The 27,255-nt window shown below is 35.9% G+C and overlaps 1 protein-coding gene across 1 annotated transcript in view; it reads left to right on the forward strand.

Annotated features, from left to right (window-relative positions):
* LOC306856080 (whirlin-like) overlaps nucleotides 1-27,255 on the forward strand; it is an 83,547-nt gene that overhangs the window by 14,833 nt on the left and 41,459 nt on the right. The window contains exon 3 of the mRNA XM_079395088.1: nucleotides 21,323-21,544. Within this exon, the coding sequence (XP_079251214.1) occupies nucleotides 21,323-21,544 (222 nt within the window). The remainder of the gene's footprint in view (nucleotides 1-21,322; nucleotides 21,545-27,255) is intronic.

Here is a 27,255-nt window from a genome sequence, read left to right on the forward strand (position 1 = left end):
AGCAGATATTAACTGCTTCATACCAATCATACAGGCTCATGCTTTTGCCATTTGGCTCTAGAGATATGTTACCAAAGCCAAGCTTTTAGGCAGCATTCTGGACAGTTTTTCATGTTTAACTTCCAGCTTGTAATCTATTAAAATATTTAAATAAAAACATGTAATTATATAGATGCAAATATAATTTGATGATTTGAATTGATTATTTAAATATTATAATATAATGTTTTTGAGCAAAAACCTCAAAGTCAGTTTTGACTAACTTTAATGCAGATGTATGCTTAGCCTGTGTCTGTGTTGTCTAACATGACATCTCTCACTACTGTGTTTTTCATCTGATTTGAACCTTCGTGTCAAGGGCTGTGCTGTTATGATGTAAACACTCTTTGACTGTACAGAGAGCCCTTACATGTCAGGTGAAGGCATGTCCCTGATGGCCATGCTGTGTGTCAGTGTTTCTGTGCGACAGGACATTTCCAGGAGAGGTGGGAACAGCTGTGTAGCAGGACTCGGGTAGACGGCTCTTAATACAACTCCACCAGCATAAATGATGCTTTAGAGAACAGAAGGGGAAAGACTTAAACATAAACGGCAAAGCAGTAAGTGGAGCTAATGAGATGCACTTTGAGATGCAGCAACACACTTAGTTTCGTCCTTTTTTAGATCTCTCAAGATATTTTAGTCTATGCTGTTTTCAGCTAATGCATGAACAAAACTGCAATATTCATACTTTTTTATTATTATTATTACAACTATCATTAACTGTTTATATTTCAAAAACAAAAAGGAGTAGAAATTTATTACATCAAGTATACTGTATATAAAAAATTGCCTGACATGCAATTTAAATGTTTTAATACAACTAAGTTTTTATTTAAGTGTTAATCAAATAATTATGATTCAGAGAAAACTTTCGGTTTCTGTAAAAAATGGTTTTCGGTGTATCACTAATTCAAAATTAGCTTGACAACTAAAGTGATATTAAATATTCACACAATGTAATAGCACAATATATCTGACTTTTTTGTCTCAACCAATATCAGATATTTAATTGTTTCTGCCTGCATTATTTAGGTTATCATTTGGTGTTAATTCTAAGGGCAGTATCTCTTAAAGAAAAAGAAAAATTAAGGATCTTGCACGCTTTTTCAGTCCAAATGTGACATGATTGCAGGTTGTAAAGAAATTCTTCCAAGAGAGTTAAAACTCAATATTGGCAATTCATTTGCTGGACAAAACAAAACAAAAAAAAGGATTACACAACGAAATACTAGCAGCCTTCTTTTTTTATTTCATGTGCTTAGTGCATTTATAAACCACACATGTTTCAGGTCATGCAGGATCTTCCTCCGTGTTGGAAATATTGCAAATATCTCTTGTCCGATACATCAGGAAGACCATCTTTATATGGATAGATAATTATCATTGAAAAATTAGTTTTTGGAACCTATTTTATTGTTTTAATCAATATTGATGTGCATATCAGCTTCCCAAGAAGTATCTTTATGGATGGCCGTTGCTCTCTTTCTCTCAGTCTTTCTTGCTTTCTTGGCCCCTTTATCCTACCTCTCAACCTCAAGGCCAACAGGAACATTATAAGAGGGCGTGATGGATGAGACCGAAGGAGAATGGAGGGAGAGATGGATATGAGGAGGATCACAAGCTCCTCTCACAAAGAACATTGGAGGATGAATCCGGAAAGAAGGGGGAGTGTGGTGGACTGCTGATTAGAACAAGGAATTAATGAGAGGGAATGGCCGGAGATTTGCAAATGTGTTTTTATTTACTTTTTTTTTTTTCTCTAGCATTCAAAAACCACTAGATGGAGCGTAGCAGAATTGAACATAAAGTATTTTTTTTAACTCCTCAGCCTGATGTCTATTATAATGGAAAGTGTATTATGCGATTACAGCACATAAATGTTACAGATTATACTCTCAATGAGTCTTATTCACTAATAATTGTGTACAAGTTGTCAGCTTTTTGAGTAAAGTTTTAACCAGTTTATGTTTTAGAAAGTTCTGAGACATTTAAAACACAGAAGGGTACAATGCATTGTGTACTTGAAATTCATCTAGACCACTTCATGCTGTTTTCTTGCTGTATTCGACATTCTGCTGGGCAGGAGGACCATTGATGTTAAAGTAGATCTTGCCCTTGGTTCTGACCCACATTAACCCACCTGCTTGGGCCTGAAGTAGGAGACGTGCTGAGTAAGCGTAATCATCTCTCTCCCTCTTAGTCAAAACTTGAGAATAAAACAGTGGCACTCCACAAGAGAGGGAATGTTTGCACAGCAGTTAACCACCTTTATACATTGCAGGGATGTCAACAGCCTGTAGTAGTTCAGTCAGCTGGTTTAGTTCCGTTTATACACACACAGTTTGTGTGTGTGTGTGTGTGTGTGTGTGTATACACTGCCTGAACTACTGAAGACTGGAGTAATGGTGCTGAAAATTCAGCTTTAACATCACAGAAATAAATTACATTTTAAAATGAGAAAATGTGATATCTCCGTTTGCATTGAACTTTCAGCATTGTAACTTTGCAGGTATTGTTTATGCTCAAACAGCAACATTACACACTAACGTTAAAAAAGTGGAATCGCAATCAGCCACCCCTTTAAATCAGCAAAACATGATTTTGTTAGCTCCAGAAAAGTATGCATTGTGTGTTTTCCACTGGTACACCAAGGCATATAAATAGCTGTTTTAGAGCTTGACACCCCAGGTCTAACACAATGTGCATTTAGACCAGTCATTTAAAAGTAGCACAGATGAATTGTGTGATCTCTGTACGCCCCCATTACAATTTTCAAACCTGCTTTTTTATATGTACGTGTGTGGTTATAGACTTAACCGCCAAAGGCTATTTCTGTAGTCTATAGTTATTTTTTTCCACAAGCAGAGAGGGTGAGACACTAAAACATTATCTTTTCTCTGTAAAGAATGTTCAGTGCTGCTCATTGAAATTGAAATCCCTGCGCTGCGGAGCCCAGGTCTGCTGATCCCCGAATACCGCTCATTGTCACATGGACAGGCAGAGTGGTGCATGCTGGGAAGAAAGGTGCAGCGGAGGGGTTAAGAGGTACTTTGAGCCACACGGCTGCCTGCGTGAAGAGCTCTGAGCTACAATAGAAATACTCACAGCAGGTGCACCCTCCAAACCAAAGGAGAACACGGAGGAAAGGAGAGGGTAGACAGAGCTTTTAAAAGGACATACCACACGATTTGTCATTCCTCCTCCTTTTATGGCTGTCTTTGATGAAACGCTGGAGGATTTTTAGTTAATTAAACAGGATTAGGTATAACCTAGGGATCAGGTGGTTCAATTATCCTCCTCTGTTTTTTTTTTTTTTTTGTACAACCTCGCTCTTTTGCTCCCACTCGTTCTCTTTGTAGGAAAAAATACTATGAAAGACAATGAGGACCATTCTTTAAAATATCATCTTTTATTTTCAGCAGAAGAAAGAGAATTCTCATTTTTGCGTGAACTATCCCTTTAACAAAAGGTCAAACCAAAATGCAGAAAGCGAAATTTATTTCACAGGCTGAATTTTAAAGATAAATTATTAACACTTATGCGGCCTTATGAAAATATCTTGGGGCCGGTAGTTTGAGAGCCCTGGATTAGGCTAACTGAAATATTCAGAGATCAATATTCATATTGATTATATGATTCCTGGGTTGTTATCTGTTTGGTCGTTGAAGTGTGTTAAACATTGAGACCAGGAAGGGCTTCAGAATTTAAAGATACAGTGGAATGAGAGCAAACAGGAAAAAACAGAAAACAGTGCAGGCATTGCATGGGGCAAAGAAGCTGTTATTGGGCAGCTGTGTGACAGGCCATGCCTGTCAAAAATAGCTTGCCTTCTCTTCCTGGAAGTACTGTGTAGAGGGAATAACACACATGGCACTCCTTCACATCACTTCACACACCTCTGTGTTCATAGCATAATTTCTCTGTCTATCCATCCATCCGTCTGCCCATCATCCATCTGTCTGTCTATCCATCCATCTGTCTATCCGTCTGCCTGTCTGTTTGTCTATAATTCATCATTCTACCTGTCATTTCATCGCTCATTCTCTCATCTATCCTTCTATCTTTCTCTTTTTGTCTGTATATGTCTCTGTCGTTCTCTATCAGTCAATTGTTTTATCCTTCTGTCTGTCCATCCGTATCTATCATTCTGTCTATAGATCATCTATCTGTCTGTCTATCATTCTTTAAATTATTTTATCTATCCTCTGTCTCTACCTCTCTCTATATTGATCTATCTATCTCTCTCTCTGTCGATTTGAGTCACTGTCTGTCTGTTGTTCTGTCGGTCTATCCATTTGTCTTAATATCTGTGTTTCTGTCATTCTTTCTAGTGTTGTATTGTTCTACTGTATCTGTTGATGTGTTTTTCATTCTTTCAGTTGTTTTATTTATCTTTCTGTCAGTCGTTCTATCTATCATTCTGTATCTCTCTTTTATCTATGTGATCTAACTATTCTGCCTGTCTGTCTTTTTAGTCATTATTTTTATTCATCTATGGGGCAGTCATGGCCTAATTGATAGAGAGTTGGACTTGTAACCCGAAGGTCGTGGGTTCGAGACTCAGGTCCGGCAGGGATTGTAGGTGGGGGAGTGAATAACCAACATTCACCCTCAATACCACGACTGAGGTGAGACCCTTGAGCAAGGCACCGAACGCCCAACTGCTCCCCGGGCGACGAAGCATTGGCTGCCTACTGCTCCGGGTGTATGTTCACACACCACTTCCCTTTCCCTTTTTATTTGTCTGTCTATCTGCAGTTTTATCTATCTCACTTCTACATCCATCCATTCCTCCTTCTGTCAGTCCATCCATCCACCCATGTTCCTGTGTCTGTCAATCCAGGAGTGCTTATTTTATGCCTCTGCTCCTTTGTAATTATGCATTCTCAGCCTCTCTATAGGATGGAGTGGGCGAGAACAGTGCAGGGTGGAAGTGACTTCTAATATCATGCATTAGCAAAAGCATCCTCCTTTAATGGAATACAGCAGACATCAGTCTAGCATATATGAAACCTGTTTTCATACACTGTAATTCAGCTGTAAGCAGCCTTTGACATACAAAAGCACATACTGTATAGCTACTTCTTAAATTCCATTTGCGATCAGAGAAATGAAAATTTGGATAGTAAAAGTTACAGTAACCCAGTTGGAATGCCTTCAAATTCAAAAAGTTGATTTGCTTTGGATTTGCAAAATAATCTTTCTCCAGTAATTATGAGTGTCTGCTAATAAAAAAGAAAATCTGTATTTTTATTAAATTAATTGGCAAAATATTGTATTACCACTTTCCCAGTCAGATTACAGGACCAAACATCACTGTTGTATAAACTGTAATGTACTCTATAGCAATCCTAGTAATCCTAATTTTGTATGACCAATACCTGAGAGAGTGTGAAAGAACACTTCCCTTTTTCCCCCTCCTCTTGTGTGTGTTGCAAGCCACCAGTGTATTTAGTAATGGATTAAGATGAAAGAACGGATGCTATAAAATTATTATCGGTCCCCTGATGTCCTCAACATAAATGGCTGTTAAGTCTGTCTCTGCAGGGGCTTATTGTGCAAGCCTTGTTTATTGGTCTCTCATAGTCCAGCCATTACTTAATGACTTCCTCATAGTCTTTATGCTTAATGAGCAAGCCTCATGTAATTTAGCTCCGTGCTGAACAGAGAGGAACAAGAAAACTCACTGGCTGTATGCGTGGCCTGTCATGTCACTTTTAGGTGCAGTTGGCTGATATGATGTTAATCAATGCTGATGTGTTTGTGGTTTCAGTATTTGTAATTAGGAATTAGGAAATTGGCCTTTGTAGTGAATTTCCTTTTATTTTTCTTGGACGAGTGAAAATGTGGGGTTGGAAATATTGACCCGGCCTTCTGCCTTGGATAGTGGCTTGCATTAGTGTAGCCGAAACAACAACTAAAAAATGGCCCCTAAATGGATATTGATTAATTTTGTTGTAGAGGCCAGTGACTGCTTTCCTGCGGTTACAATATTGTATGCTGCTGAGGAGAGCTGTGTTTTTCATGAGAATGCTTTCCCACTACAATGCAATCGGTCATTTAAGTGCCATGTGACCAACTTGTCATGCTGGAGATTTCCATTGTTTATATATTGAAATAATTTCACTTTCATGATATGCATTTCCCTCCATATGGATAATTTTGATTGGACTGTGCAGGTATGTGCACTGATGCTAAGGATTAACTAACTAAAAGTTGTAAAGAAAGCAAGTTACTGTAACTACATTTTTCAGTAACGTGACAGTAGCTCAGCTGTTTTATAATGTGAAGTTCCTGAAAAATCAAGCTGGGTCATTCCATGTCATATCAACCATATTTCAGAAACTTCCTAAAAAAAATTTAATTTGTTAATATTTTAATTCTGAAGAAAGATATGGATAAATGGCGATGAAAGCCAAAATATAAAAATGCCATGTGTGAATAATTACCAAGTAATCCACTATTTTGTAGAGGGGGTCAAAGTGACAATTTTCACCTGAGATTTGGAGCCAAATTAACTTAAGAAAACTTCAGAAAAAAACTTTTACCAGTATAATTATTTCATTTTTACACAGTGATTGGCAGGTCTGTTGGTAAAATTAGTTAACTTTAGCAATATGCCAAAGGTGACCATTCAAAAATGTCTGTAACTCCAGAAGTATTAAAGATATGTTAATATCTGAGTTCTTAACAAACTTTTCTTTTGGTATCTTCATTTCTAAGGCATTTTATGATTCAGTTCCAGGGAAATGGAGATCTCAGTTTGGCTCCATTAGTAAATTGTAAGATCTTCATTTCTGTATGTCTTTCAGCGTAAAAAAATACTAAAAAACTTTTGCATTAACGCTGCAACAGTACCGTAATAAAGCTACATTGCTGTTTTTAATGTCACATAAATTGCACATGCAGAAATACAGCCCAGTGGATTGTTGCAGTGCGCACACTTTCATAAACTATCTTTATTTTCATATTTAGTGCAGTTCATATTCGAGTGTGTTCAGCTTAAGAACTATTATACTGCTCTGTTCAATGCTGATATAGCTCAATCTATTTGTTTTCGTTGTATAAATTGAACTAATCTGAATTAGTTCTTTTGGTGCTCCTTTTAGAGCAGCTCCTATCTACTTGAATAAGAAATTGTCATAAATCATAAATTTAGCTTAATTGGGTTTAAATGACTTTTAAAAATATGCATTGTTCATGCTGGTGCAGCTGGTGTATGTTCTAGAATAAAAGTTAATTTGCTCTCTTAACTGTAAGGCTGAATTCCCTTTCTTGCAGCTGCCGGATTGAGCTTTGAAATTTCTCCTTTTCATTTTTCTACGAGTGGTCCGTGACCTCATCATAGTGTTTCGAAATTAGCCTAGCGCAGTCTCATTAATTTAACATCTGTTGACCAAATACAAACCCACTATAGCCTTCTGTACAGTGTTTTCCAGTTTGTTGAGTACTAGTCACAACCCTGTGGGTGAGGGTTAAGATAAGGTAAGCAGAGAGTTAGAGACTAAGCGGAGAGTGGAAATTATCCAGTAAACCCTGCCGTATCTTTGTTTGCGGAGAGCTTAAGCTCTTGGCAGTGAAATCAGTGAGGTTGATTGTGTGTGTGTGTGTGTGTGTGAGAGAGAGAGAGAGAGAGTGTGTGTGAGTATGTGAGAGTGATGATGGCTGAAATGATAAGCGGGACTCTGTCTTATCACCCAGACAGACCCAATGAGACCTGCGGTGAAACGCCACAGGATTGAACGTAAAATTAAAGCACCACTAGGGAAGGGAGCATGTAATTGAAGAGCTAAGTCAACAAGCTAGTCCATCTCTTTCCCTTTTTTGTCTTTCTAACTCTCATTTTCTTTTTCATCTTTGCGAGGAGCTTGATGTGAAGGAAATTGATCGGTGGTCGGTCAGAAACAAGCCCACAGCTGTTTTTGAAATATTTTTGCTTCAGTTTGTGTTGCCGGGTGAGAAGATATCATGTGGAAGATATCTCGCTTCCCCTTTTCTATTATCTATCCATTGTCTCTTAGTATGTTTTTAAGTTTGTGTGTTCCACAGGATTCTAGTTTTATTGAAAACAACAAATAAACAACTCTTACTCCCACATACTGCTATATTTTACGAAATTCAGGCATGTGTATAATGCCGTAAGACTAAATTACTTATAAATAAATAAATAAATATTTCTTCAGGTATAAAAAAAGTATAAATTGTAAATAATTTTATGTAATCTTGACATTCACTATCGTTCAAACGTTTTGAGTCGGTAAGATTTATATTTTTGAAAAGTCTCACCAAGGCTGCACACTGTAAAAAAATTTAGAGATTTTTGAGTTTTCTCAACTTCTTGTTTTAAGTTTATACAACAAAAAGTTGAGAACTCAAAAATCTGTTGAAGCTGGTTGCCTTAAGAATTTTAAGTTGGCTTAACTTTTTTTTTTTTTTACAGTGCATTAATTGATCAAAAATACACTAAAAACAAGAGGAATATTGTGAAATACTATTACAATTTAAACTAAACATTTTCTATGAATATATTTTAAAATATAATTTATTTATTCCTGTAATGGCAGCCATTACTGCTCTCTTTAGTGTCTAATATTGCGGTTCAATAAACATTTCTTATCAATGTTGAATTTTTTTTTCAATAAAACGAAAGTTCACAAGAACAGCATTTAATAGAAAATAATAAATAAAATAAAATTATTAATATAATTTTATTATTATCAATATATCAATCATCATAAATGTCTTTTACTTGATCAATTTATTGCATCCGTATTGAATACAAGTAGTGATTTCTTTCATAAAATAATCTGGTATATAATTTCTGAAAGCAATTATACCTTCTACAGCTTGTCATGTTTTATCAATAAGGATGGAATACAAGACAAAACTACAGATTAAGAATGTATATGTGTATGTAGATTGAATTTGACTAAATTGCCTCTTACACAGTTGAATTAGTCCGCTTCAGTTTTCATTGTTGCATCCTGTCTGCATCTGTAGGTGGACATATGTATCGAAGTGTGTCTGAACGGCAGGCAGATATCTAGCAGATTATCTTTTGTATAATTAAATTTGGCTGCCGTTTGCCATGTGTGATTTGATTCCCTGTGCTAACACGGCCGCGCATGACTCAAGCACGTCTGCTCCTTCCTCTCTCGAGCCGGTGGGTGGACCATAATTGGACCCGGTTGAAAAGGCCACAAGTGACACTGACAAGCCACTAATGAAGTGATCCGGACAGTCAGACCATCTTTATGTGCTCAACCTAACTGGCTGATCCCACAGAAAAGGAAATAACACTCCAGGAGACAGAAATCAGGGCTAGAAACACAATTACAGCCTGATTTCTCACATAAACACATCCCACAAAGCACAGTGTGCTCAAAAATGAAATAAGGGTTTTTCAGAAGTCAACGCTGCTGGATTCAACATATTCAACCTCCTAGTCTTTTCTTGGAAGTTGCTAGAAAAAGCTACTTTAATAAGGCTGCTTTTTTAAAATAGACCCATGTAGATATCCAAGAAACCCTATAAGAGAAGCCAGGCTAATTGTGGTTAAGACAATGCGTAATGATGTTTTTTTTCATGTTTGATTTTTTTTTTTATGATTCAAAAATATGATTTAATTGAGAAGGTCCGTAATTTCTGGACAAAGCTGTCTATTTATTTTAATACACAAGCTGCACACAAGCCTGTTTTATACTTTTAAGAGCATTAAAAAGAATCACTCAGTGATAAACATCTGCTGCAACTTAATTTTGTTATTTTAATGTTTAAATGTTAAACTAGTTTGCTATGGGTTTCCTCTAGATATTCATATGGTGTTTTACAATGTTTTTTCAGTTTATAAAGGTCTGTGGTAAACATAATTTGATGATACATACATATTCTACTAATACAAACATACAGGTTTTTAAATCAAGCAGGCCTGTGACTGAACTTGATTGCATTTGCATTTGAAATCCACTTTTTTCACCTTCTGAATGAGACTTTGATGTTTGATAAAACAACCAACATTAAATACTCTGCTATTACATGGCTGGCACCACTGGCCTCTGTTTGAATCATTGTGTCGGGTCATGTTAGTTTATGTGTGTGTGTGTGTGTTTTGTAGGCAAGCATCCTTTTGGCAGTGACCCAGGTGGTGGAGTTAATTTTACGCACAGGTGACCACTGAACGTACCAGAGAAAGCTAGATCCAGATCGAGTAGATCCAGAGGCAACACTTCATCTTTCTCCTGATACACAAACACATAAAAACAAACTCTGAATTCATACGCCTCCCAGAGGATTCTGAAAATCAGATCACCATTCAATGCATTGAAGAATAGCATCACAATTCAAGAAATATAAGAAAATAGAAATTGACAGGGACAAAAGTATGCTTTTTTAACTTTTGTTTTGTTCTTCAAACTTTACTATAGTTTATATATACAGCATGTGTGTGATGTTGGAAATAGACAGAGGTGGAAAGAGTACAAAAATATTTTACTCAATTAAAAGTACCATTACCTTAATGAAATTTTACTTGAGTACAATTAAAAGTACCAGTCTAAAAATCTACTCAAGTAAAAGTAAAAAAGTAGCTCGTTTAAAAATTTACTCAGAATAAAAATTACTTTTTAACAGTGGGACGCAAAAATGGGATAGGCCAAGGGTGTCAAACTCAGTTCCTGGAGAGCCACAGCCCTACAAAAGTATAGATATAATCCTAATTAAACACATCTGATCCAGCTGGATCAGATGTGTTTAATTAGGGTGTTATCTATTCTAATCTAATCATTTAGGCTTATTTGAAAACTACAGGGCATGTGTGTTGGAGCAGGGTTGGAACTAAACTCGGCAGGTCTGCGGCCCTCCAGGAAATGAGTTTGACACTACTGGGATAGGCCTATAAATCTCAAACTAGTTGTTTTTAATTAAATGAATCAGTTATTTAGAATAATAAGACATTTGGGCTGTTACCAGGCAAATTAAATCAGTATCAACAAAATTCATCTTTGCAATGCAGAGGAAACACAGAAGCTTCAACTGAAGTGGCATTTAGACATATTTACACAGTTTAATGCAGGACATGAATGCATTTAGTCTGCAGTTACAAATGCAGAAATAATGTTTTGATATATAAGACATAAAATGTTGAATACTCGTTTGAAATAATAATAAAAAAAAAAATCAAAAGATACTTTAAATGTGAAATTGAAACCGCCAGTAGGTGTAAGTCACTGTTAATAAGTGAGCGATTGCAACAACCGAATCAACCGAACGAAACACCGTCATGTTGCTCAGAGATGCAAAGCAGTGCTGTGGCTGTGTTTGGGATTATTTTTGTTGTCGAAACAGAACAAAAACAGGCAATATGGTGTCTAAAATGCATATTTTCATTAATTTCTTGTTTATTGAACCGTTGTAAAACAAACATCTATATGCAATCATGCTGATTTTTGGAGAAAAACGGCACACTTCATGTGCTATTGATTTACTATATGAAATTATATAAATATACATTTTCTGCACCTATATCTTCAATTTTGTGATAATTTTAAATGTATTTTAACAGACTGAATCACGCAGTGAAAGAACACACTCTAAATGCACGTGTGCACTAGTCTAATCTACTAGACTTCACACAGGGTAGGGTATTTTGATTGGTTTTTGGCTAAATACTGATGATAACAAATCGCACATCGTTAAAACAGCAATTATGATATTGTCGCAGAGAATATCGCATACCCTGCACCACTGTCTTTTTGGCTAATTTGTGCAAAACCTTTTGCTAAACTGCCAAAGCTTCATTTTAACCACCAATGCAACGATGTAAGTATTTACCTTACCTCTAAGTTACATGCTTGCGAAGGGGTGATGTCGAGATTTTATAAGCTGCTAGTTTGGTCTCCATAGGCAAACACAGCTTACACTGCATAATAGAGCATAAACATGGCCAGGGGTTCACTTCATTTCCTTCGAGTTCATCTTCAGCAGAATTAGATTTATTTTTATTTTTTTACTCTGTAATTAATGCGTTTTAAAATGTAGCGTAGTAGCTACAATACTTCAATCAAAATATACTTAAGTAAAAGTAAAATGACAGATTTTAAAAATCACTTTAAAAAAGTAGAAGTGCACAAAAAAGCTACTCAATTACAGTAACGTGAGTAAATGTAATTTGTTACTTTCCACCTCTGGAAATAGAAATATGCATTGTGACTTAAAACATGCTCTATCACATGCTTGGGAGGCCAGTTAAAGAGTTAAAACTCTAGTCTGGGCCCTTGAGAAGCTCATTTTGAACTTGCTGCAGTGTTTGGCAGGGTTGCAAGCAATGATAAACACTCGTCCTGATTCGTGCTATTTCTTTGATTTAAGTGTTATCAAAATCAGTGCTTCTCTCTTTTCGTCTGCTCCTCATCTTATTACTAGGACAAGTGATTAACGCTTTTTCATAATAAAGAGAGAGTTCCATGCCTCTGTGTTCGCTCTCCAGTCCCAGCAGAGGAGATGGATGGTTTTGAGCCCAGGGTCAACAGCTCTTCCCAGCTAGCCATTCACACACGCTTGTGGTATGGTCCCAGGGTCACTCTCTATCTTGCCAGCACAAGCAGAGCACAAATAATGAACTGAGGTAACCTGTGCAGCGAGAGCTGGAGAACAGAGAGGTGAACTGAACTGTGGAAAGCTGTCATGACTGTTCCAGACTGAAAAGAGGTATATATTGTGAGCTACATTTTTGTGAGATTGAATATAAAATGATAATGATTAAACACTGTCCTGCCCTAAATTCACACCATTGGTTGAGCCATAGGTGTTGTGTTGGCCTGGTTGAAATTCTTATTGGTAGCAACACAGAATCACAGTATTTACACTTTTTAGGGAAATCAACCTACAAGAGGCTTTCTTATAGTCTGTACACCAGTGGTTCTCAACCAGGGGGTCAGGGCACACTAGGGGGCCTCAGAAAACTTTAAAGATGACTTAATGATTTGTTTTTTATTTATTGTATTTTTATTATTTTCATTGAAGAACCAGAGTTCCCACAACCTTGGAAAACCTTGATATATGTGACTCTGGATCACAAAACCAGTCATAAGTCGCTCAGGTATATCTGTAGCAATAGCCAACAATTCATTGTATTGGTCAAAATTAACGATTTTTCTTTTATGCCAAAAATCATTAGGAAATTAAGATCATGTTCCATGAAGATATTTAGTAAATTTCTTACCATAAATATATCAACAATTATTTTTTGATTAGTATGCATTGCTAAGAACTTAATTTGGACAACTTTAAAGGCGATTTTCTCAATATTTAGATTTTTTTTTTTTGCAGATTCCAGAATTTCAAATAGTTGTGTCTCGGCCACATATTGTCCTATCCTAACAAACCATACATCATTGGAAAGCTTATTTATTCAGCTTTCAGATAATGTATAAATCTCAATTAAAAAAACATTGACCTTTATGACTGGTTTTGTGGTCCAGGGTCACATATGAGGTAGCATGATTTTAAAAGTGTGATTTTTAGTAATGTATAAAATCTATGTTAAAATTAAAATAATAAAATCTAATTAATTCAGTTTTTATCTTGTTGAAATTGTGAAAATTAAAAAAAAAAATCACAAATGACTGTAAAATTCAAGTATATGTTAAAAAGAGTGGGAATCTTTAAGAACATTTAGCTTTTAAAGGTATAGTTCACCTGACAATTAATATTTGCTAAAAATGTACTCGCCCTCGGACCATCCAGGATGTAGATGTGCTTGTTTCTTCATCAGAACTGATTTTGGGGGAATTTAGCATTACATCACTCCCTCACCAATGAATCTTCTGCAGTGAATGGGTGCCGTCAGAATGAGAGTCCAAATAGCTGATAAAAACATCCCAATAATCCACATGACTCCAGTCCATCAATTAATGTCTTGTGAAGTGAAAATCAGCATGTTTATAATAAAAAAAATACCTTAAAACCTTTGACTCTGGCTTAAATACCATCCATAATTCATAATCGCACTTCCTCCAGTGAAAAAGTCCATCTCCTGTTGTCCCCTCACATCAAAATCCATATTTGTTTAGAACTGCTTTGGACTGTTTTCACTTGTAAATTTCTGTCCAAATTCTTAAAATCAAGAAATTACAGACTTCACAGGAATAATTCACACAAAAATTTAAATTCTGTTAATTTTCTGCCACCTTTCACCTCAGAAGCAAATACAAGAGGTCCGGGAGCAAATGTAGAACAGGTCATGGACACGAATAGTAGATATTTTTTCCCATTTCTCAATGAATCATTCTCAATTTATTCATCTTTCCCTCACTTCCAGGCAGAGAGAAAATGAGATATCATTCCATAACCAAATGTAGAATACAGCACTGGCGAGTGCTGCCGGTGGCACCATTTGACAACACAATAATAAGATCTCACAGAATAAATCTTATTTGAGTTTGCCCAACAGGACTACATCCCCTGTTGTAATTACAGTCTTTTCTTGTTACACATTTCCAATCTCTCACACTTAGCCAGTGGAAAACAGATTGTGTATCTCACGCAATATAAATGTTCATGTGAATTTGTGCTGTTCTAAGTGCTTTTATCTGTTATATAAAGGTCATACGTTTATGTTTTCTTTGCTGTGAGTCCGTATGCTTGTGAACGCATTGGTTTGTGGGTCTCTAAAAGCATTTGCTCGGACATGTAGGACCAAGTATCCATGCTACGGCCCATTGGGAAAAGCAGATCTCCTTTAGCGTGACAGCACTGGTGGTATCTGGGTGAAGCTGATTATAGGACATGATGCAACTGTAACATAGAGCACTGGTTCTTCAGCATATAAACTAATTCTCCGATCTCATTCAAATATTATTTCTCATCAGGTTTGTCAAGTCTTAATATCTTTTGAAATTTTTCTTCGCCAGTAAATTGATCTTGTTTTAAGGATGTTTAGATGGTTTTCAATGCAAAACGAGACAAAAATACTGATTAAGTAATGGATTTTTTGCAGTGTTGTGCTTTGACAGGGTTCATACGGTATTTGCATACATTTGAGAGTCTGATTCGAGCTGTTTTTGCATTTTGAGGAGAGCATTAGTGTGTTTATCCTGTCTCCTGTCAGCTTTGATTTAGCTGAAACAATTCTCCCTGACATAGACGTCTTCAACAAGCCCGTAGAGATGATCTTGTTGTTTGTCGGTACTATATTTGTATGTCCCACCATGCTTTGTCTGTTTTTGTTGTTTGCAAAACCTCTTAAACTATTCTCTCATGTTTCAGTCAGAGTGAAAAATCTCCCTTAATCTTCCCCCTGATTCAAGCACAAAATCTGCCCTTAAGTCAAGCGCTCTCTCTCACACTCCTGTCTTTTCTATCCTGCTTGTCCCCCTGCTAAATAACTCATAAATAAGAATGAGAGATGAGACAAGAAGTTGGAAAACAGCGAAGGGTGATGGATGGAAAGAAGGATACTTAGAGAGAGCGAGAAATGTTTGCTGTAACAGCTCGGCGTAGTCCGATCGATACATCCAGCATAAGATGCCACAGCTCTGGACAGAACTGTTGAAAGATGTCAGTGCTGTCTAGAGCTGTCGAACTATATCAGACCTCACTGCCGGCAACACATGTTGTTCTCCAATGACATTTCTGACAAGTTCTGCCATTTTACTACTTAACTTTGAGCATAATTCATTATCCTTTTGTGAGGAACTATTGTTAAAATTGCACTTTGTTGTGCCTGGTCTCTCATTATAAGGAATAAATGAGAAATTGTTTCATTTTTGCTTTGGCAGATGAGATTTTGCTTATGCAGTAATGCCTAAGGGGAATACATGACTCATGGCAGTCACAGGTGGACGGTCAGCCTGCTTGTCATAGCATGTTAACTGTGTTGGGGATTGAACACTTTTTAAAGCAAAAGAAAAAAAAGAAGCAATTTTAATGCTTGGAAATCGAGCATAGTGCTTTAAAGTTACTTGGTGCATTACTTTTACTTGAAATGTTGTATTGTAATCAGTTACAATACAAGTTAAAATGAGTTTCGAATCACAATATTGTTACTTGTTAATTTAAAATTTTACTTTCCCTAGCTTAGTTGTATATTTACGAGGCTCAAAACATTAGCCCAGCGTACAGCTTGCAGCAAGCGTGCAGCCTGGTTTAGATGCTTCAGTTAATATGGTTGTCATCATTTTTTAAATGGATTCCACTTAGACACTACAATGCGAATGCTTATGCGGCTGTACAAAGTGCTTGAGTATCTAATGAGGCTGTGTTGTTTAGTTTATCATTCATTATCTGCTGCTGGTGCCAACGCTAACCCAGGGTTGAAAGTGGCCTTAACTCTGGATTAAAAAAGGTTAATCCTGGGATAAGAAAAGTGTGAAAAACGAGATTAAATCGAGATCTAATGGAAACTTTTAATGGAAAGACTTGCTGCTTCTTTAGAATCATCCTAGTAATCTCAGCTGTGCCAAGTCTGCAATCAAATTTCAATTTGAACTCAGACGTTTCTCATCAGATTCTTCTGAGACCAAATATTCTCAGCAATGTTATTCATATTAGATTTATATCTGTATATTCGCAATCACAGTCTTATATGGATCTACTTTTTCTTGTAAAGAGTTTTAGGAGAAACATCTGACAGTTTAGATGAATCTTTGATACAAAGATACAGTACCTTTCTTTCTTTCCTTTTCTTTTTTGAGAAATTAATACTTTTCATCCTTGCTGAATAAAAATATTAAATGCTCAAAAAAAGAAAAAAAAGAAACGTACTGTACATATCAGGATTCGCATAAAATTTTCAACATTGATGTGAAATGTTTTTGAGCACCAAATCAACATGTTAAGAATGATTTCTGATGGATCATGTGACACTGAGGATAAATGGCTGCTGAAAATTTGGTTTTGCCATCACAGGAGCTAATCAGATATTAAAATATACTCAAATAGAAAAAAGTTATTTTAAATTGAAATGTTTCACAATATTACTTTTTCACTGTATTATGGTGTTCAAAAATCATAACTCAGTACTATATGAAAGAACTGTATATCTGTTGGGATAATGTAATCACATCTACACAAAAAGCACCATATGTGAGCACAGAAACTGTCTCCTATCCATCTAATTGTCCTAGATTGATTATTAAATATTTTATATTCATTATCCTCCTGGTTTTCATCCAGAATCGCTCAATCACATGCAAATGTCTCCTGCGCCCCTTCCTAGCTCGTCTGCGTAATCTCATAAACGCATTCTGAGCACACGGCACTGCTAACCAGACCCAATTACCCTTTGTGATCATCTAATTGGCCCCTTTTTGTTATGATAATTCAAAGCAACAATCACAGATTGTCTGTTTATGTATGTGTTTTCTGTTTGCTTCAGTATCCGTGCCAGCTGGTCATTGCACATGAACGTCACACGCTCAAACATTCAGCATTTACGACTTGATTTCTCATTCTGCCCTCGCATGCTTTATCGGTCCCATTGGAAATGGCAGTAAATAAATAGAATGCCTGGCAGCTCTGTGTGTGTGTGTGCTGGTGTTCATGTGAATTGGTAAGGTCATCAGGCTCAGATCTGAAATGACTTGGAGCAATTAGCTTTAAGTGTTCATGGCCTTTAAAGTAAATTTGAAATCAAAAATTACTATTTTCCTTCCTAATGTGCATATCTAATCTTAAGGTGTTGTTTCACCTCTGTAACGTCACATTTATGGAAGTAGTTGAGTTTAAGTTTTCTAGATGAGCTAAACCCAACATTTTCCTTCTTTCTCAGTGGCATGAAACTTTCTTTCATTATGTCCTTCCATTCTTGCTTGGGGCTATTAATACATTTTCCCACATTATTGGCATTATTGGCTTTCCTAAAGTGACATTGTGGCATATCATATGCAGGAGGCATTTGATAAGCTGCCTGCTTTCTCTCCTTCTCCATCCCTACATCTCTCTCTCTCTCATCCAACAGTATTCGGTTACTCCACTCATTTGTTGACACACTCCATCAGACAGTGTCACAGTCAGCACTTTAGAGCAGCGATGGTGCATTAAGAATCTCGCTGCCAGGCGCTCTTTTATTTGTTAGTATTCACAGCAGGGACAAAGCTGTTTTTTATCTTCTCCTCTAGTCTCTTAAAGCAGTAGTTCACTGAAAAAGGAATACCATTTACTCACCCTCATGTTGTTCCAAACTTGAATGACTTTATTTCTTCTGTGGAATATAAAAGGAAGAATTTTGAATAATGTACTAGGTTTTTTTTTCATGCAATTACAGTGAATAGGACTTAGAAACAAAAGAATCATAAAAGCATCAAGATATATTATAAATATAATATAATAATAAACACTACCATTCAAAAAGACTGGTAATTTTTTAAAAGAAATTAATACTTTTATACACCAAGAACATAATAAATTGATAAAGTGACAGCAAATACTTTTATATTTATTTTAAAAATAATTTTAAATGAATTTAAAATGAATGCTGTTCTTTTGAATGATCATCAAAGAATCCTGAAAAAAGATAATATGCACCACGACTGTTTTCAATATTGATAATAAAAAGAAATGAGCTCCAAATCAATATATTAGAATGATTTCTGAAGGATCACGTGACACTTGAAACTGAAGTAATGGCTGCTGAAAATGTGCGTCTTAAAACAAAACACAATTTTTTTTTTTACTGTGTTTACAGTAAAAAGTTTTACTGTATTTTTAATTCAAATAAATGTAGCCGTATAGTGAGCATAAGATACTTTTAAAAACATTTAAACATCTGACTGGTAGTATAATATGATATGGACTACTGTTTTGATACTTGTATGGTATTTTTTCTTTCATGTCAAGTTTTAGTCTGAATTCATTATAATTTCAAAGAACAACCAGTACAGTTATTTAAAATTTTATTTTTCTGTAAAACACAAACATATGTGGAACTACATAAGGGTGCGAAAAACATCAGAATGTAATTTCTGGTTGAACTATACCTTTAAGAAATTTTTATGATGTCTTTAATTTTTTCCCTTTCTCTTTTTCCTTGTTCATTCTGATGTATCTGAATTTTATTTGTCTTTCTCTGCATTCCCATATCCCCAAAAAACAACTTGTCTCCCACTTAAACAACCCAGGCAAATCCTGTACCAGGCAAGAAACGAACTGAAATGCTTACGGACCAGATTAACTACTAAATAAATCCAAACTTTGGGCTTTGAAAAATGTTTGGGGATTAACGAAGCACCATTGGTGTTTATTTTCAACTGAGGGAGTGACTCACGAATAAACAGCTTTATTTTGTTACACTTCAAATCTGGCCCACTGTATTTTGCCACTTAAATAACTCAGTAAACATTCAGCAGAACTAGGTCAGAGATACGCAACAGAGCGTGCATGCAGACGCAAACTCCCTAACCGTTTCTGAAGTGCATTGCGAGGGAGTCAGAACTGCATGGGAAGTAGATGCTGTGAAGCCACCCTGAGAACAGGAAGTTCTCGGAGTTCAAGCCAATAATACTTTCTGGGGTTGCATTGGGAGGTGTGTGTTTAATGGCAGCTTAGTGTATCTGTGTATGTGTGTGTTGTAGAAGAGAGAACAGTGTAATTTCACACTCAGCTGAATTTGTGGCGTCCCGCAGTGCCAGTTTGATCTGTGGGGTGATAGTGAGCATACTAGGCCATCAGAGACCAATGAGGCAAACACCACAGGGACTTCCATGTTCCCCCTGTATCGTATGTGTCTGAGCAGAGATCTGAGCATGAGCAACTCTGCTAACTTACTTTTATTTCAGGTGTTCAGCTCTTTTCAAAATAACATTTCTAACCAGTAGCAATGTGTAGCTTTGTAAAAACTGATCTGTTTAATTGAATTGGTTTGTTCAAACAATTCAGGTAAGTAAACTGCTTCTAAAATGACCCACCAATTCATTTAAATTCTTGCACAGAATTGTCTAGACTTCATTTTATGAATATTTAGTTTATATAAATATTATATGAATATATTTATATGAATATTTAGTTAAATTCTCCTAGCTGTTGCTATGTTTTTGAATAATTAGAGTGTTTAGAGTTGTATTTAGTGTATATTATTAAGTTAATCTGAATCCTATTTGAATGCTATTGGTGAACTAAATCAAAAGATTCAATTTACTGGGATGAATAAAAATATGCTTAAAATGATGTGCCAGATTTGCTAAACAGGGCAAATTAGCATTAGAGCACAATTCCATGAAAGCGCTTACGGGAGGGGAAAATTCTATGTGTGATTTACTGACAATGCGCACATTAAAGAACAAAAAATTTCCATAATGACCAGCGTAATCTACCAAGAGCAGCGCAAATTACCACCTGCTTTAAGACATGCTTTTTTTAGCGTTAAATGATGGCATAAATACCAATAATTTGACGAGCACAAACGTTAGTAAATTGCATTGCGTGATTCATTTGAATACTCTCCTCCCATAAATTTTGCGTTTGAAAGGGAAACTCCTACAAATGCATATTCAATAAGGTCAGGCGCAAAAATAACTGTCCACGCCATGTCAGCGCTAATTCTTTAATGCACGTCTTTAGTAAATCCTGACAGTACTACTTTAACGCCAAAAGATGGTTTGCGCTTGCGCAATCTGACCAAGTGTTAAAAATCTTAAATATTTTAATTGATTTGAACCACTTTTCCATATATTTTTAAATATATGTAATTTTATTTATTTATATAATACTCTTTTTATATTTTATACATTTTAAGTAATTTGTTTTTTATCTTTTTACTTATTTGTAACTTTTTATTTATTTTTCTTTTTATTAATGTTTTTTTATCTATTTATTAGTTACAATTTTAAAGTTATTGCCTACTTAAATGGTTTCAAAATTTAACTTCTAAATATTTTTTAACATTTTAAATGATTTGTTTATCTGCTTATTTATTTTTCTCTATTTATTTTAACTTTTTATTTATTTATTTTCTCTATTTATTTAGCTATTTATTAATTATATTTTTTTAAAATATTGCTTCCATAAATAGCTTTAGTGTATTTAGCTTTTTTTGTTGTGCTTTAAATTGTGGAACTTGTAGCTTGAGTTTGAGCTGATCCAGATAGCTTTGTCGACACTGTATGCTACTTTGTTTGTGTGCTGCATGTGTGTTGATTAAGCTTTTTATCTTATGGAGTGGAAATGTTAGCATTTTCGCATGAATATCTTGACATTCCCATAACTGTCTCTGCCTTTTATCGCTTAGCCGACACGCTAGACTGATTGTACCGCTATTTCTCTCTGTCACTGTGTCTCTCTTTAACAGGTGCTGAAGGGCAGCAAAAAGCTCTCCATGTCAGTGCGTTCTGTGGGACGGATACCGGGCGGTTATGTCACAAATCATGTCTACACCTGGGTGGATCCGGAGGGGCGCAGCGTGTCCCCACCCCCTGACCTGCTGACAGAGCATCGCAGTGCCACCCTGCGCAAGTCCAACAGTCAGGGCCGCAGCCACATGCAGCTTCTGCAGGACGGCGATGAGAAGAAGGTGAAAGTTTACATCTAAATGCATACTTATTAAATTATAGCAGCTGATTTAAAGGGGTCATCGGATGCCCATTTTCCAAGTTGATATTATTCTTTACGGTCTTAATGAAAAGTCTATAACATTGGTTAAAATTTCTCAATGGTAGTGTAAAAACCACACTTTTTACCTTGCCAAAAACAGCTCTTTTCAGAGCAAGTCATTTTGTTGCATGCCTCTTTAAATGCTAATGAGCTCTGCTCACCCCGCCCCTCTCTTCTGAGAGACTGTAAACTTCAGCCGCGGTACTTGCTAACTAGCATATTATTTGGAAAGGCGATTTGCAAAGATTCATAAAAAACCTTATACTCACTTCTTCTGTAGGTGAAGCTGGATCATGAATGATTCGCGTGAACATAGGCGCATTTATGTAGATCACCGGGTGCATTTCCTTCAAAAATGAAAGTAACTTTAATGCTCTGCGTCTTCAGCGGCTCAGATGTCGGAAGTAAATGACGACTGCTATGTTAATTTTTACATCCAACAACAAAGCACCTGAATCGCTACGGAGACATTCTTGTCTACAACCACTCCGGTGTCGAAACAGTGGCAGACTGAAGACAACTCACTCAGGGCGGGTCTAAGGTAAGACGGCCGTGTCAGTCAACAATCATGGGAGGGGCCTTGGTCTGCGTAACGTCAAACAGACAAGAAGCTGAGAACGGCTTGATTTGGGAAAGGGGTAATGATTTTAGTAGATTAAAAAAACAAACTGGGTGGATTTTTATCATTATAGGGTGGTTGTGTACACACACTGCCAACACACATTTATGTTCAAACAACTTGTAAAAGTGCTTTTCGCATCCAATGATCCCTTTAATGTGTTTACTGTACATGACGCTTATGTAATAAGGATATGACCAAATTACATTTAAGTACTTGATTGGTAAGATTTTTTTCGTTTTTGAAAGAAGTCTCTTATGCTCACCTATGGTGCATGTATTCGATTAAAAATAGAGTAAAAACAGTAACATTAGGGCCCTGTGATTTCCGCGATGCAGAATTGCGAAATCCAGTCATAAAAAAATAGAATTTATTGTATAACACAGAATGTCACAGAATTTGCCAAATTTTAGACTAATAAATCAAAAGTAGGGTCAGTACACTTAAATCACAACATGGCATGGAGTAGTGTATGTGAATATGCTGAAGTGCATGTGACACTCGCAGTGATTTCAGTCTACTCAATATGAGTGCATGAACACATGAACACATGACCAAAATCTTCAGAGTTGCCCTGGGTCACTTCATTAGCATTTTACAATTTCTTTTGAAAAAAAAACAAAAAAACAATCATCATATCATATACAGGTGCATCTCAGAAAATTAGAATATGGTGAAAAAGTTCATTTTTTTCTTGTAACTTATTTCAAAAAGTGAAACTTTCATATATTTTAGATTCATTACATGTAAAGTAAAACACTTCAAAAGTTTTTTGGTTTTAATTTTGATGATTAGAGCTTACAGCTCATGAAAGTCAAAAATCAGTATCTCAAAATATTAGAATATTTCCTAAGATCAATCAAAAAAAGGATTTGCAAAACATAAAAGTTAAAGTTCTTTAAAGTATGTTCATTTATGCTCTCAATACTTGGTCGGGGCTCCTTTAGCACAAACTCCAGCATCAGTGAGGAATGGCATGGAAGCGATCAGCCTGTGGCTCTGCTGAGGCACTATTGAACCTTCAGCTCGTCTGTATTGTTGGATCGTCTGTTTCTCATCTTTCTCTTGAAAATATCCCATAGATTCCATATGGGGTTCAGGTCAGGCATGTTGGCTGGCCAATCAAGCACAGTAATATCATGGTTAGCAAACCACTTGGAAGTGGTTTTGGCACTGTGGGCAGGTGCTAAAGTCCTGCTGGAAAAGCAAATCAGCATCTCCATAAAGCTTGTCAGCAGATGGAAGCATAAAGTGCTCAAAAATCTCCTGGTAGACAGTTGCATTGACTTTGGACTTGTTAAAACACAATGGACCGACACCAGCAGACGTCACAGCACCCAAAATCATCGACTTCAGAAACTTCACACTGGACTTCAAGCAGCTTGGATTCTGTGCCTCTCCAGTCTTCCTCCAGACTCCAGACCTTGATTTCCAAATGAAAAGCAACATTTACTTTTACCTGAAAAGAGGACCACTGAGCAAAAGTCCAGTTCTTTTTCTCCACAGCCCAGATAAGATGCTTCTGACGATGTTTCTGTTTCAGAATTGGCTTGGTAGCCCTTTTCCTGAAGACGTCTGAGTGTGGTGACTCTTGATGCACTGACTCCAGCTTCAGTCCACTCCTTGTGAAGCTCTCCCAAGTGTTTGAATCAGCTTTGCTTGACAGTATTCTCAAGCTTGCGGTCATCCCTGTTGCTTGTGCACATCTTCCTACCTTTTCTCTTTCTCTTACTCTTTCCTACATTTCTTCCTTCCAGTCAACTTTGCATTTAATATGCTTTGATACAGCACTCCTTGAACAGCCACCCCTTTCAGTAATGACCCTCTGTGATTTACCCTCTTTGTGGAGGGTGTCAATGATCGTCTTCTGGACCATTGCCAAGTCAGCAGTCTTCCCCATTATTGTGGTTTCAAAGAACAAGAGATACCCGGAATTTATACTGTAGGGATGGTCATTAATTGAAACTCAAATGTAAATATTTTAATATTTTGAGATACTGATTTTTGACTTTCATGAGCTGTAAGCTCTAATCATCAAAATTAAAACCAAAAAACTTTTGAAGTGTTTTACTTTACATGTAATGAATCTAAAATATATGAAAGTTTCACTTTTTGAAATAAGTTACAAGAAAAAATTAACTTTTTCACAATATTCAAATTTTCTGAGATGCACCTGTAACAATGAACTGCAAGCCGGTTGATAATCGATTAAAAAATGTGACGATTCAAATCGGTTGAGATGCTAAACAAATCGCAATACAATTGCGGTAGGAGTTTATATGAATGTATAAAGGTGAACTGACTGTCTTTAGAAAAGTTTAGATGGCATTTTCTTTTCATCTTGCCTCTGAACGATGCATATTAAAGTAGGCAAGTGTTCATAAGCACAGCTCTGCTTTGTTTACAGCAGTAACTCAGGAAACACGGTATCATTGCTGTTCATAAGCGCCAATCTCATTTTGTTAAAAAAAATCATGAGAAAATCGAATTGTGAAATCAAAATCGTGAATCGAATCTAATCGTGAGTTGAGTGAATCGGTACATCCCTATTTTTAATGGGGGGGGGGGGGGTATATATTTTTTATAAAATCAATTATTTAGAAATGCTTTTGGTTATTAAAATTTAATGAAACCATTACAATGTAATCCAGAAAATTAATGGAAAACACAGAATTAGGTCAAAATAAAAATAAATTTGTTTAAAAAATGTTTTAAAATGTAATTTTTGTTAAACATTCTATTAATTAGACATGCTTTTTGATTTAATAAAATTTAATTTAACCATTAAAACAGAGTCTAGAAAAAAAAACTGATTCCAAACCAAATAACAATGGAGAAAAAACAGAATTTGGGAAAAAGATATATACAGTATATTATAGATTTCATAGCGCTCTATAATATTGTGAAATGCATAACAGAACTATTATATTTGACAGAACTATTGATGGCAAAGCAAAATTTTCAGCATTTGTACTCCAGTCTTCAGTGTCTAATGCTCATTTGCTACTCAAGAAATTATTGCTTTCATTATTACTTAGTATTTTATGTGTGTGTGTGTGCGTAAAGAAAATCTATTTGAAATAGAAATCTTTTGTAACAATGTGAAAGTCTTTCAATTTTGATCAACTTAATGCATCCTCTGTTGCTGAATAAATAGCTGAATAAAAGTATTTATTTCTTTAAAAAAATGACTGGCCCCAAACTTGTCAATAGTGTATTTGTCCATGAAAATATAACAGATGTTTACTTTATTTTTACTTTTGATTATTTTATTGTATCCTTGATGAATAAAAGCATTTATTTCTTTCAAAAAACAACAACAAAAATTTTACAGAACCCAAACAGTAGTGTATTTATCCATTAACATATAACAGAATTTTCCTAAAATAGTTTCTTCATAAAGCATGTTAATAAAGCAGTTTTGTCCCTTGAAAATAATGAACAAACAGATGAATAAAACCTCCATTCACTCCAAGTGGGAGACAATTACATAGTTATTGAGAGACAGTATAGATAGAGAACTTCTGATAATTTGCATGTGCAAGAGTCTTCAAACACTCGATGTTAAAGCTGCGTTGTTTACAGCTCACCAGCTTCAATAAATGGATGTCGTTTTAAGTGCTCCTGTATACCTTAGATTGAGTGTGGAAATGAGTTTCCACTGGTGCGTAAGAGAGGTTCGGGTGAAGAATTTGCCTTGTCTTTCATGAAAGCCGTCTATGCTATTATTTCCATAAACCAAAGCTCTTTATCTTATTTGTGCCAGCTGATGACAACCTCAATGCTGTGGAAGTGCCAGTGGACCGCTGCCCTTTTCTATAAGTCATCATTTATCCTCTGTCACACATGCATATCTCTGAGCTAAACTATCTGTGATCATCTCCGCTAGCTAATGGGCAGTAGCGCTTTAAAGCTAAGCCTGATTTGGTTTACTTGGGATTTTTTCTGTTACTTCTGATAAGCTTTTTGTGCTCATTTCATTTGATTAGTTAAAAAACAGCAGGGGTGTGTGTGTGTTTGATTTGCATTTTACAGAAATCTTTCTAGTAAACATACACAATGTGTACTCGGCTGATAAACCCTTGACGGCGATGCATTTCCATTTAGAACAATACCGTCTATTAGGAACAAATCCAAGCCAGGATTAGTGTTTTGGGTTAGGTGTCTTTTTATCAGCAAATTCTTGAATATGTATGAAACATTAAGAAGCAGCAAATACAAGAGTCTGTTCCACAGTTACTCAGTCGCCATCAGACCTGAACAACACTAAGACGTCTGCAGTTGTACGCAGGTGCCCTGTTATGAATTTTAAGCACTATGAATTATATATATATATATATAAATCAGTGAAGGGTGAGGAAAAAAAATCGTTTTGTTTGCACGTCATTATTTGCCTAAGGAACTGTGAGCGCACACGGTTAGTCGGACAAATTAAGCAATCAATCACTGTTCATTGTCCATTTTGGCTCCTTTTAAATGTGAGAACCTTTTTCCGTCTGCTTGCCAAATAGCACTGTCCCTTACACAGCGGCTTGCATGTGTTTGTGTGTGGAAAGCAGCCTGTGTGAAGTATTTGGATGCTTAAGCCACATTTTCTTATAAATAGAGCACAAATACTTGCTTTTAAAAATAAATAGAGCACAAATACTTGCTTTTAAATTATATAAAAAAAGATACACTACTGTGTTAATTCACAAGTCTCTTGTGTTCACTTTGGCGGCATTTATTTGATTAAAAATGCAGTAAAGCTATAATATTGTGAAATATTTGTACAGTTTAAAGTAACTGTTTTCTATAGACCAATTTGGTGTTGTGATGACGTTTTTGTGGGTGGAGCCTATCTGGTGGCAGAAAATTCTCTCTTTTCCCCTCAGCTCAGAATATGAGAGAGATATCCCACACTTCTGGCTTTTTTTCCCTCATAATTGTCACACTCACTATTGTTGAGTTAAATCGAGTAATAAAGTCCAAACTAGGAGATATAAACTTGCATTTGCGAGAAAAAAAGTCAC

Source organism: Barbus barbus (genome assembly GCF_936440315.1).
Source record: "Barbus barbus genome assembly, chromosome: 36".
Taxonomy (NCBI): domain Eukaryota; kingdom Metazoa; phylum Chordata; class Actinopteri; order Cypriniformes; family Cyprinidae; genus Barbus; species Barbus barbus.